Source organism: Geospiza fortis, unplaced genomic scaffold, assembly GCF_000277835.1.
Source record: "Geospiza fortis unplaced genomic scaffold, GeoFor_1.0 scaffold115, whole genome shotgun sequence".
Classification (NCBI taxonomy): domain Eukaryota; kingdom Metazoa; phylum Chordata; class Aves; order Passeriformes; family Thraupidae; genus Geospiza; species Geospiza fortis.
In genome coordinates this window covers 63,949-76,989 of record NW_005054499.1, presented here as the reverse complement: position 1 = coordinate 76,989, position 13,041 = coordinate 63,949, and the positions used below count along the sequence as shown (strand labels likewise).

The following is a 13,041-nucleotide window of genomic DNA, read 5'->3' as shown; positions in this document are numbered from 1 at the left end:
CTTCCCTTCCCTTCCCTTCCCTTCCCTTCCCTCTGTTGTTGTCCATGAAATCACAGCCTGCGTAAGGAAGAGCTCAGTGCCATCTCCGGGCCAAATGAATTTGCTGAGTTTTACAACAGACTGAAGCAAATTAAGGAATTTCACCGGAAGCACCCAAATGAGGTGAGTTGATACCTGGTCCGTAGGAACAGGTGAGATGTGCTCTGTTGGGTCTCTCCCTACAGGAAACAGAGCTTTTGTTTCCCCAGTTTATTGCATTAATACACAAGTAGTGAGAACACTGAGCACAGCTGCTCAGGGTCAGGAGCATGTGAGGGAGCAGCACAGGACACTCACCCTGTTCCCTGCTAGAACAGGGATGTTCAGCTGAGCTGGGATCAGATCTCACCTTTCTCGTGTTGGCTAAAGCCACACTTCTACCTTTGTGCAAAAAGAGAAGTGACAAAGCTTTGAGTCTCTTTTCTGTTTGCAGTTTCATTATGTGCCACCTTGTGTGATTTTATATTAGTTATTCTGGGACAGGAGCTGAAGTAAATCACTGTGTGCCTTGCAGATCTGTGTTCCTATGTCAGTGGAGTTTGAGGAGCTGCTGAAGGCCAGAGACAACCCCAGTGAAGAAGCTCAGAGTAAGTTTGTAATTTGCTCCAGCTCTGGCATTATTTAATGGGTTGTTTGATCTGGTTTGCATGTTTCAGGGCATCACCTCCCTTTCACTAAATAAATTCTGAAAATTCTCCTGTCTAAATGTTTCTGAACTGCAGTTTATGGAATGTTCCCCAGTGAGGCTGCTGTTCCTGAGGAATGTTCTGGTGCTTGCAGCTGGGGCTGCTCAATGAGTGTCAGAGGCATGATAGCCCCTTCCTTAAGCATAAATGACTTCACAGCTGATCCTTTTCCAGTTCAAAAGCAGTTGTATATTAAGTAGGGAATATTATAGTAGGGAAAATAAAGCTTTAATAATAAGTAGGGAATGTTAAAGTAGGGAAAATAAAGCTTTTCCTGATCTTTCCTTCAGATCTGGTGGAGTTCACAGATGAGGAAGGGTATGGGCGATACTTGGATTTGCATGATTGTTACCTCAAGTACATTAACCTGAAATCATCAGAGGTAAGTGGCTGCTGTGTGTGGCCTCGGGGATCTCCAGGCCCTGCACAGGCTGGGGCTTCTCTTTTCTGGGAGCTGGATGTTAATTTGGCCATGTATGAACTCTGACTCAGACTTTCTGTTCTTAGAAATTGGATTATATCACTTACTTATCCACATTTGACCAGCTCTTCGATATTCCCAAGGAGAGAAAAAATGCTGAATATAAGAGGTGAGCCTGTTTGCCTGCCTGGTGAGAAGGAATTTGCTTCTGAAGTGTCCAGAGATTATAATTAACAGTCAAACTTAACTCACATAAATTGGGTCCCTGAGCTCAATCATGTGTCTGAGCCCCAAGCAAACTTGGAGAGATGTGGAGAGCCACATTCAGCTTGGAGGAAGAGCTTTAATGTACCCTTGGAACTGTTATGTCAAGAAAATCCTGTGTGGAAAACTGGCCTGACCTTGGTCACGTCCCTCTGCAGCACGGGAGGGTGGTGCCTGTCCGAAGATGTGGTGAGAGGGTGACAGTGAATTCCCTGTGCTCATGATTCCCCTGCCAGGTATCTGGAAATGCTCCTTGAGTACCTGCAGGATTACACAGATCGAGTGAAGCCATTACTGGACCAGAATGAACTTTTTGGGAAAATCCAGACGGAGTTTGAGAAGAAGTGGGAGAACGGCACGTTCCCGGGCTGGCCGGTGAGCACCTGAGCCTGGCTGATGTTCTGTGTTTGGGAGGAGGCTGTGGGAGTCATTTGTGCTGGGGGGACCATGACAGTGAGGCTGCAGCTCTGTGTTTAAATTCATACTGACCTGAATTTAAAACCCAGCATAATTGGTTTAAAACGAGCATTGTTTCAGATTGGCTTATTTTGCGTCTTTACTACTGCTCCATTTTCAGTTTAGGAAGAGGATTTTTCTCTGTGAAATGAACTGCTTTACTAGAGATTAAAATGCTCTATGGCCACAAGTGTTGTAGTTTGTTGTGCAGCTCTTGCATGTGTTTTTTTTTTTTTTTTTGGCAGAAAGAGACCAGCAGTGCCCTCACCCATGCTGGTGCCCACCTGGACCTCTCGGCCTTCTCCTCCTGGGAGGTAATTTTCCAGTGCTCTGCACCTACTACCACATTTTGAGCAGATGGAAGTTCAGCAATTTGGGTTTTTTGTGTAGTTTTAGTGCTGTATTTTTGTCCCTAGCTCTGTGCTTCCTGGGTAAAACTTTGATGGTGCTGATGGTGTGATTTCTCCCATTGCGGGGGGTGTAACTTGAAAGACCTGGTTAGATTTGTCACATTCCTCATTTTCCTGGGAGCAGGGGTACACTGTTGACAGTCCTTTCTTAAATGCTGTTCATCAGGGTTTTTTCATCATTAATAACCTAATAGATATACTTAGCTATATTTCATAAGCTATATTTATTTGCTGTATTTAGCTATATTTACTAAGATAAAGTGGGCTATATCTATATTGTATGTGTTGAACAGCTTGTCTCTTACAGTGGTTTATTTAATTGAACAGGAATTGGCCTCCCTGGGACTGGACAGGTTAAAATCAGCTTTGCTGGCTCTGGGGCTGAAGTGTGGCGGGTAAGGTGCAATTTTGTAGAGTTCCCTTCAGTTTTTGAGGTGTTCCTGTATCACATTTCTGTATGGGATACTTGTGTGGTTATCTCTGTTGTACTAGAATTACCTTATTGATGTTTGAAAGACAAAACATTAAGAACCAAGCAGTGGGATCTGCTGCTCTGAACTGCTCCTGTACAGGAGTCTCTGGTACAGTAGACTTTGACTTGAGGAATGAAGACAAAGATAAAATGAATCTCATGGTTTCCTAAAAGCTAGATTTAGATTTTTATTGCATGAATTCAATTCTCAGGAAATTAAAACTGCAGTCTAGACTCATCCCTTCCCTGCTTCTCTGCAGGACTCTGGAGGAGCGTGCCCAGAGGCTTTTTAGCACTAAAGGCAAATCCCTGGAAGCACTTGATCCTTCCTTGTTTGCTAAGAATCCAAAGACAAAAGGAAGCAAAAGGTGAGTTCTCAGAGGTCATTCTGAGGCTGGCAATGTTCTCTCTTCTTGGATGAGGAGTGTTCTATAATCACCACTCCTGTGTAGTTAGGACAGGGATTCTGGAGCATTAGAAGCTTTTCATGTTGGACCAAACAGTGGTGAACCAAACAGAAGGAACCAGAGCTGAACTCGTGTGTTTAATGAAGATACCTCATCTGTTTCAGGGACACTGAAAGAAATAAGGATCTTGCATTCCTGGAAGCTCAGATTTATGAGTATGTGGAAGTTCTTGGGGTAAGGATTTTATTTTGTTTTTAAGCTTTTTATTTCAGAGCTGTCAAATAGCGACTGGAATGTTGTCCTTATCTTTAGATAGTGCTTTCATAGACAGTATCACATCAGTGTGCTGCACCACATCTATTTTGTGCATAAGTCATACAGTACTGCAAACCTTTACTTTGGTCTGCCTTGCTCCTTGTTTTTAGTGGTGGGGGATTGTTTTCAGGGGAGTGGCTGCTGCTGTAGTAACATTGGAAGTGCTAATAGGTGATACAAGGTTTCATTCTTTACAAATAGGAAATGTCAGGGTACTACAAACTGAAACTGTTTGGCTGTAAGTAAGGTGGGAGTTCTCTGCTTCACATTGGTCTTCTGTTTCCTCCCTCTGTGCGCTGAGTTTTTCACTACAAGATTTTGGCCTGACTTTTTGCTGCCATGGTGTGTGGACAATCCCTTCCTTTCTTCCCCTCCAGGAACAAAGACACCTCACCCATGAGAACGTGCAGCGCAAGCAGGCACGGACAGGGGAGGAGAGAGAGGAGGAGGAGGAGGAGCAGATCAGTGAGAGTGAGAGTGAAGATGAAGAAAATGAAATCATTTATAATCCTAAGAATCTGCCTCTTGGTTGGGATGGGAAGGTAACTGAGACTTAGCAGGCCTGGAGAAGTGGGACAGGTCACTGACTCCCCACTGCTTCTCTGTTTGAGCTTCTTTGCCATGTGAGCTAATCCTGCTGTGTCCTTGCTCCAGCCCATCCCATACTGGTTGTATAAACTCCATGGACTGAACATCAACTACAACTGTGAGATTTGTGGTAACTACACCTACCGAGGGCCCAAGGCTTTCCAGAGGCACTTTGCAGTAAGTGACATTCACTGCAGGAACAGCCCTGAATTCATTCATTCAGTCATTGTAATGAGTCACTGCTGAGTCCTTGGGGTCCCTGAGCAGCATTTTTGCCATGTGGGTCTGAGCTTGTGCTGCAGGGCCATGCAGAGATGGTGTTAGGCATACAGAAATCTCTTCTGCTACCATCCCTGCCCATTTGAACACCCACTGCTCAGGTCTGATGGGTGCAGTGGGGCTGTGTTACTGTCTGCAGGACAAGAAAATAATGTTTTTAAAGAAGACTGGTAGATTTGTACTGTGGTAGCATGTCTTGCACCCTGTTCAGATGTTAATGTCTTGTGGTGTTGCCTCTCACACTGGTCTCATCTCTTCCCCAGGAGTGGAGACATGCCCACGGGATGCGGTGCCTGGGCATTCCCAACACAGCACACTTTGCCAATGTCACACAGATTGAGGATGCAGTCTCGTGTAAGTAGTGATGGCAGGGTAGGGAACATGTTAAAGAGCACCACCTTTTCTGAAGGGGTGGCTTTGGACCTTGGTCTCATGTCCCATCCCAAAAATCTATTTGAAGGCTTGTTTGCTGCAGCTCAGTGCCTTTCAGTGAGCACACAGTGGAATGATAACTTTGTAATGGGTGTTAGGTACATCCCTGGATTTAAAAGGGATGGAAAAAATCTCATTGTGTATTATTTAGAAACCAGTATCTCGAGGGAGGTGTCATAGATCCTGTTTGACTTTATGTTTGCAGTGTGGGCGAAGCTGAAACAGCAGAAGGCTTCAGAGAGGTGGCAGCCTGATACAGAGGTGAGCAGTGAGAGGCACTCAGTGTCTCCCCACCGTGTCCATGGGAACCCCTTGTTCTGGGTGTGAGCAATGCCTCACTTACTCTGGTGTCTTTTCCTAAACTTCTGTTCCAAAGCCATTTTTCAACAGGGAACAGGGCAAAAGTGGGAAGTAAAATCTGTAGTACAACCTCTAATGACTCTGACCCTGGCTGAGCTCTTCTCCCAGGACCTGCTGCCAGATCCACTGCCTGCCTTCCTGCACAGAAGTTCTGGCAGGGTGCTCATGTTCAGTGACTGCTCTTGGAACTAACATTTGAGTGCTGTCTCTAAACTGTGCTTCTGTTCCAGGAGGAATATGAGGATTCCAGTGGGAATGTGGTGAATAAAAAGACCTACGAAGACCTGAAGCGCCAAGGGCTGCTGTAGCTGTCCCCAGGTGATGGATCCCACATCTGCAGAGAGAGTGGATCTGGCAGCAGCTTTGACTTCTTCATTGTCTGGATTTTGTATGTGCATGAATATAGATTTCAAGAATACTTTATAGAGTCACTTTCTAGTAAGCCCCTTAGACTTGTGACATTGTTTTATATTAAAAAATACCTTGAAAAATAAAGTCATTGTAATTTAGGAAGTGCTGAGAGACTTGTCTTCTTTCATATGCTGGAAGGAAGAGTTTTGATTACAGTGTGTTTAAAATGCTTTTTACACAGCTGTCAGAAAATTCCTTCTCTCATTTCCACTCTGCTGGAAATGTTCATGGTGAGGGTTCACTGAAGCACATGGACACTGTGTGCTGACAGGTACTGGTCCTATTTCTAGATCTTGTTGTGAACTTGTGGTTTTCTTTAAAAAACAAGCTCACCTGGCTTACAGAACTGTTCTTACCTTGGGTCTGTCTCCTTGGGGAGCTTTGACCATTGTTTTTTTCAGAGAACTACCAACTGAGCTTCAAGTTTGGCTCTGGGGTGATTTCTGTGGCACTGCTGTTGGCTTGAGTGTCCTGGTAGGTCATTCATGTGCAGATCCTTCTGTGGTGCTGGAGGATGGAGATGGGAACAGAGACTGTGTTTAGAGGTGCCTGTTGTGGCTTTAGGAGCATCCTTGGCCCCTGGTGTCACACTTGGAGATGTCTGTACATACCCCATGGACTCATGATGCCTCAAGAATTGCAGCTCCACTGTGCAGAGGCCACTCACACACATCAGGTGTGGCAGTGGCACTTGTGTCCCCCGGTCCCCTGAGTGCAGAGGTGGCTTGTGTGACATGTCCAGCCTCACAAGCCCTTTGTGTGACATGTCCTGTGGTGGTGTTCACAGGGGTCTTAGGATAAGGGAAGAGATGAGGATTTGACTTCATGTTTCAGAAGGCTTGATTTATTATTTTATTATATATATTATATTAAAACTATACTAAAAGAATAGAAGAAAGGATTTTTTCAGAAGGTTAGCTAGGAATAGAATAGGAAAGAATGATAACAAAGGCTTGTGGATCGGACTCTCTGTCCGAGCCAGCTCACTGTGATTGGCCATTAATTAGAAACAACTAACATAAGCCAATCAAAGATCTACCTGTTGCATTCCACAGCAGCAGATAACCATTGCTTACATTTTGTTCCTGAGGCCTCTCAGCTTCTCAGGAGGAAAAATCTTAAAGAAAAGATTTTTCATAAAAGATGTCTGTGACATGTCCAGCCTCACAAGCCCTTTGTGTGACATGTCCACCTCACAAGCCCTTTCCCCAGTGCTGTACAGGGACATTTGTGTCTCTGTCCCTGCGGAGCTGCATGTGACACTTCCCTGGGGCCAGGCTGCCAGGGGTGGGGCTGTGCCACAGCAGCTGCTCAGAGGTGCTCCAGTGCTGGCAGTGCCTGCAGCTGTGCTGGGGCTTCAGGAGCAGCAGACGGGTGAGTCAGTGCTGTGGGGTATTTCCCTGCCTGGGGGGAAGCTTGTTCTGGGATGAGGCTGTGTCAGGCAGATTTTGGTTCCTTGCCTGCTCTGGGCTCAGTGAGGATGTCCAGAGCTGTTCTGGGCTGGTTTGCAGGGTGAGGTGCCAGCTGGCTCCTTCTGTCACTCTGAGGGAATGGCCTTGGAGGTCTCTGAATGAGCTTCAGCCCCTCCAGGTCCTGGGGGAATGGTGACTCAGCCTAAATCATAAAACAGGAGGGGAGTATTACCATTCTCCTTGGAGCCTGTTTGGGGTCACACCTCCACCATTTCCTTAGCAAAACAGCTCAACATTTGGAATGCAAATAGAGGATGGAGAGCCAGGTGCCATCTTCACTTGAACTGCTTCGTGGTGGCACTTTTCCCTGTGTCACCCTGAGCCCTGCTGGTGGCAGTTTCTGCAGGGCTGTGAGCCCCAGGGAGTTGTTGCCACACCAACAGCACACACAGAGCTCCCCGGGGCTCCTGATCCCGTCAGCAGCCTCGGTGGATTCCTGGAGCCGCCCAGGAGGGGCTGTCCCGGGGCTGAGCATTGCAGGGACAGCACAGAGCTGTCCTGGGGTGTCCCCCCTGCACCTCGGTGAGCTCTGACCCCTCTCCCCCTGCCAGCTCCAGGTGCAGCTGCTGGAGGATGAGGATGGCGGGACACCGATGGCTCGTTCCCCCTACTCGAGGTAAGGGGGCTGTGGTACAGCACAAGGAGCAGTGTCTGTCTGTCTGTCTGTTCCCCATCCTGGCTCCATCTCTGCTCCAGCTGTTGGGGGCTGTGCCAGAGGCCTCCCTGAGGTCACCTGGGGCTTTGGGGAGGTGGAGGAGATCCCTGCTTGTCTGTTCAAGGATGTGCTGCTGGGTGGGTAAGGCAGACAGCAGGTGTGGTGCTCTCAGGCATTCCCACTCCATTCCAGGCCTGCTGCTCTGCATCTTGGCTCTGCAGCTCTGTCTTCAGGACTCTCCTGCCACAGCAGGTGAGTTCTGGATCCCAAGGGGAAATCTGGGGTGCTGCAGGGAGTGGGGCAAAGGCAGAGTGGTGCACCAGGGGCTTTGTGCCTGTCCTCTCCAGGCTGTGCTCTGTAGGACAGAGCTGCAGGATGGGTGAGAAACCTTTCCCCATGGTTTAGCCCCCATAGAGCCTGTTCTTCCCAGGCAACATGGCTGGAAGTGGGAGGGAGAGGCTGTTGTGACATCCACACAGCGCTGCTGTGGTGGCTGCTGGCCCTCACCTGCTTCTTGGGCTGCCCCGTTGGTGGCTGCAAGTGGACTCTGTTGGGGACATCCTGAGTCTGATTGCCATTTCAACTCCCAGCCACAGTGTGACAGACGCTTCCCACAGGTCCCTCTGGACCGTGCCATGGCTCAGGAAGGGACACATGGCTTGCTGAGCACGTTGTTCCTTCCTTGGTGTCTCCTTCACCAAGCAGGAGCTTTTTGTTTTCCAGCACACAGCACAGCTGCCAACACCATGGTGATGGCCACCAAGGACACCGCAGCAGCCACCAAGAAAGCCTTGGTAGGAGCAGTGACCACCAAGAAGGTGGCTGTGACCACCAAGAACACTTCAGTGGCCACCCAGAATGCTGCAGTGGTGACGGCCACCAAAAATGCCATGGTGGTGGCCACCACCAAGAATGCTGCAGTGGTGGCCACTGCCAACACCTCTGTGGCCACCAAGAACGCATTGGCAGCCACCAAGGACACCTCAGCAACCACCAAGAATGCCATGGTGGTGGTGACTACCAAGGAGGCCTCGATGGCCACCAAGAACAACTTGGCGGTAGTCAGGGCCACCAAGAATGCATTGGCAACCACCAAGGACACCTCAATGGTGGCCATGGCCACCAAGAACACCTCAGTGGTGACCATGGCCACCAACAGCACCTCAGCAGCCACCAAGAATGCTGTGATGATGGTGGCAGCTACCAAGGAGGCCTCAGCATCCACCAAGAACACCTCAGTGGTGACCATGGCCACCAAGAACACCTCAGTGGTGACCACGACCACCAAGAACACCTCAGCAGCCACCAAGAATGCCGTGGTGGTTGTGGCAACTACCAAGGAGGCTTCAGTGGCCACCAGGAACACCTCAGTTGTGGTGGTCACCAACAATGCCACGGTGGTGGCCACCAACACCTCTATGGAGGGAGCAGAGGAGACAATGGTAAGGCAAGGAATGGAAAGAGGGGTATTGCTGGGCTGTTGCAGCCCCATGGGCAGCGTCACCTGCCTGGCTGGTTGGTCACAGGAGTGCCATGGGAGCATCTCCTGTGGTGGAAGGGAGCACAGAGGGTGGCCAGGTGGGGGTGGCCCCTGCAGACAGCGAGGCTGTGGTTGGGGACAGCCCTGCAGTGCTGCAGGGTGACACCCTGGTGTCTCTCCAGCAAACCTGCCAGAGCTTTCAGTGCTCGGGAGAGAGGTGTTACCAGGATGGAGCCCACGCCAACAGAACAGCCACCTGCCATAACGAGACTCACTGCCAGGTACGAGCTGCCAGGGGGCTGCAGCAGGGAAAACCTCCCCTTTCTCCATCTCAGCAATAATCCACACTGCTCTATTAAATCTGCCTCCATCTTCCTCTCCTCTCTGACAGCCTATCAGTTATTTCTGTTTTTTTATGGCAGCCCCTCTCCACACTCACTTTATCCCTTGGCTCTGCCCCTTCCTTGCAGCTCTATCGTTCCTCCAGCACGAACTACACGGCGGGCTGCAGCAGGGGGTGCAGTGCAGAGCCCTGCAGCACCAACAGCAGCAGGCAGCAGTGTGCCCTGGAGTGCTGTGCTGGCCCTCTCTGCCTGCAGCTCAACGCCACTGCCTATGGTATGGCCCAGCTTTGTTCTGCCTTCTGCTGCTGGGCACAATCCAGAGGGGTTGTGGCTGCTTCTGCCTCTCTGCTGGGCCCACCCTGTCCTTGGGTGAGGGGCAGGGTGGCCCTGGCAGTGCTGGTGGCTCTGGCCAGCAGTGTGCCCTGGAGTGCTGTGCTGGCCCTCTCTGCCTGCAGCTCAACGCCACTGCCTATGGTATGGCCCAGCTTTGTTCTGCCTTCTGCTGCTGGGCACAATCCAGAGGGGTTGTGGCTGCTTCTGCCTCTCTGCTGGGCCCACCCTGTCCTTGGGTGAGGGGCAGGGTGGCCCTGGCAGTGCTGGTGAATCTGGCCCTGTGTGGGCTGTGTGCAGCCTCACAGGGCTCCTCCTGTGCCTGCAGGTGACGTGCCACCCACCACCACCACCACAGCGCCCCTGACAACCACCAGCACCAGCAGCACCCCTCGGGCTCCCCCCCAGAACGTAGGTACCCCAGCAGGAGAGGCTGCTGCACCCACGGGGTCTGGGGCTGCTGGCGTGGCTGAGCTCCCCCCTGAGCCAGGGGACAGGAAAAGGTCCCCCCTCCATTTGATTTATGGGGTAAATGCTGGCTCTGGAAGGCAACAAATCCTGAATGAGCACTGGAATGAGCACTGGAATGAGTATTTACTGGAAGAAAGGAGCCCATAAGGAGCCCTGTGCAGTGGGCCTTGTCCCTGTCCATCGGTCCTGTTCCCCAGAGCAGCACTCACACCACCTCAGGCAGCTTGACCTGACCATGGGATGGATGAGCCTTCCTGCAGCAGCACCCACTGGGCTCTGCAGCCCTTTCCTGAGCCTAGAGGAGGAGAAGGTGCTTATCTCTGCAGAGCCCTCTTAAGAGGAAGGAAAAAGAGGCTTGAAACTTTCTTGCTCTGGGGGTCTTTCAGTAGTTTCTTGCAGTTTCAGAATACTCCTTTATCTCTGGATCTAAAATGCCTGATAGCACAAAAACCAGCAGAACAGAGGGGGGTGGAGAGAAGCCCAGGGCTGTCTTAAATGCAGTTTTTGTCCTGATGGACAGATGGTGTCTCCCTGTCCTTTCTCTCACAGGGCAAAGTGTGTGCAGCATTTTCCTGTCATGGGGACCAGTGTTTCAAAGGCAGGAAGACCACCACTAGATGCATTTTGGGACAGGACTTCTGTGAGGTATGGCCTGGGGCTGCAGAGCACTGTGTTCCTGTAATGCTAATACTAAAGGCATGACCCCCAGGCTCATGTCTCTCTCCTTCCAGATGAAGAAGATGGGCTTGAATTACATGGCAGGATGTAGCAAAGCCTGCAAGGCTGCCAAACCAGTCTGTGCTGGCGGGATGAAGGCTGCCTGCTACCAGGAGTGCTGCCCAGCCACCCCAAAAGGCAGCTGTCTGAAACTGGATGGCAAAATTCACCTCAACAGTGCTGGGCAGGCAACACTGGCCCCACTCCTGAAGCTCATGGCATGTGGGGTGGTCCTTCTCCTGAATTACAGGGTCTCCACCTCCCTCTGGGGCTAGGCAGCAGCCAGGCAGCCCTGCAGCCTCCCCTGTAGGATCAGTAGGATCTGCTGCTCTCTGGCTTCAGCCAAGGCTGCTAGCAAACGCCCTCTGTACTGTCCCTGTCCCACCAACAAGGTGTCTGAGCCCTCTGCATCTGCTCATGGGCAGCTGCACACCCTTGGGGGGCACTTTGCTCACCCTGCATAGGACCCTGCTGTTGATCCTAAACCCCCCTTTAGACCTTTGAGGCCCATAGGACCCTGCTGTGGATCCTAACCCCTTAAGCTGCACTCTGAATCCTGCACCCCCCCAGCATGGGTGAGTCCTGGCGTTTCAGTAAAGTTTAAGTACTTGAAAACAAGATTTCCCCATTTTCCCAGAGGAAAAGCACTTCATCTGTGCACCTAGAAAGCTACATCAAGGGATTCTACCCTGCCCTGCCCAAATCCTGTAGGTCTGAGAGACCTGCAAGCTAATTGTGGATCCTGGGAGTGGTGCTGGAATGGGGGACCTCAGGAGCTGGAACAAGAGGGTTTTAGGCCTCCTTAAAACCCCCAAAATTCTGCATTGACTGAGGCACAGGGGCTGCTCTAATCAATGACCTGCTTGTGGCACAGTCTCCCTGCGCTCCCTCTGACTTTTCAGCTCCAAAGTGCTCTGGCAATGAAATGCTTCTTGCCCGTGTACGTAAAACAGTAACTTTGTGTTTCATCTCCCAGCCTCAGGCGGGGAAGTGGGATTAATCTAAAAGCATCTCATGCTCTAGATGATTCTGTTTCACCTCTGTGGCTTCTCTGCTGCTGAAGGCAGAGCCCAGAGGCGAGCACACAGAGCATGGCCGGGCAGAATTACCTGGTGCTGTTCCCTGCCACCACTGTCCTCTGCTGTTCCTTAGAGAAAAGATTGCAAAATATTAAAAACTCTTTGTGTCAGCCCCCTTTGGTGCTGGTGTGTGGAGTGTGGCTGAGCACAGTGTGACCCGTGGGAGGGCGGCAGAGCTGGGCTGGGTGGGTTTGAGCCCTTGGAGCCTCGTGTGCTTTCCCAGCAAGGAGAATCAGTGGTGCTGGCCCTCATGGAGCAGTGCCAGCCCTAACGGGGTGGATGTAAAAAAAAATAACACGTCATTCTACCACAGCCAGCCCTTCCCACGCTGCAGAGCCTGTTCTGGTACAGTAAAACCGCAGCTCAGCCTTTGGGGTGTGTGTTTAATTTGTTTCAGGCCAGTGACAGTGTATTCACGTCAAGGGTTCTTCTGTCTCAAAAACACAGCCCAGCACCACAATTCCTGAAAGGTTTGGGGCTTAGAGCAGCGTTTTCAGGCTGTTCTCTTGTACTTTGGTGAGCAGAGAGGTGGGACTCACCCACTTCTGGTCTGGGGGGAATTGGTGCAGAGCTGTCACTGACCGACACCACTCGGGTTTTTCGACCTACATCTACATCTGTGGAAGGAGCTACATCCGTCTCGACAGTGCAAAAAGCTCTGGTGGTATTTCGCAGCACTTAACTCCCACACTCTGCATTAATTAATTTGAATAACGGCATTGTGCTGGGTCGTCTTGATATTCAACAACAACAAAAAAATTCAAGGGGCTATTAAAATTAAGAGAATCTCGCGATTTTCCGTGGAAATGATCCTTTCCCGTGTCTGCCGACCCCAGAGTTCCCCCTCTCAGCCTCCCTTTCCTTCCGGGAGGGGCCGGCCGGAGGCGCGGGGTTCGGGCCGTGCCGTGCCGTGCCGTGCCTCCCCCGTCCTCCGCATCCCTCCTCGCAGAATC

General features: G+C 50.7%; 1 protein-coding gene across 1 annotated transcript; it reads left to right on the top strand.

Moving 5' to 3' along the window:
• Window positions 1-6: 6 nt before the first annotated feature.
• SF3A3 (splicing factor 3a subunit 3) lies at window positions 7-5,642 on the top strand. The gene is made up of 14 exons (XM_031063355.1): window positions 7-162; window positions 554-626; window positions 1,016-1,107; window positions 1,233-1,315; window positions 1,647-1,785; window positions 2,112-2,180; window positions 2,604-2,671; window positions 3,009-3,116; window positions 3,320-3,389; window positions 3,848-4,012; window positions 4,125-4,235; window positions 4,601-4,691; window positions 4,975-5,030; window positions 5,360-5,642. The coding sequence occupies exons 2-14, from the start codon at window positions 566-568 to the stop codon at window positions 5,435-5,437; spliced, it is 1,191 nt and encodes a 396-aa protein (XP_030919215.1). The 5' UTR covers window positions 7-162; window positions 554-565; the 3' UTR covers window positions 5,438-5,642.
• The last annotated feature ends 7,399 nt before the right edge of the window (window positions 5,643-13,041 follow it).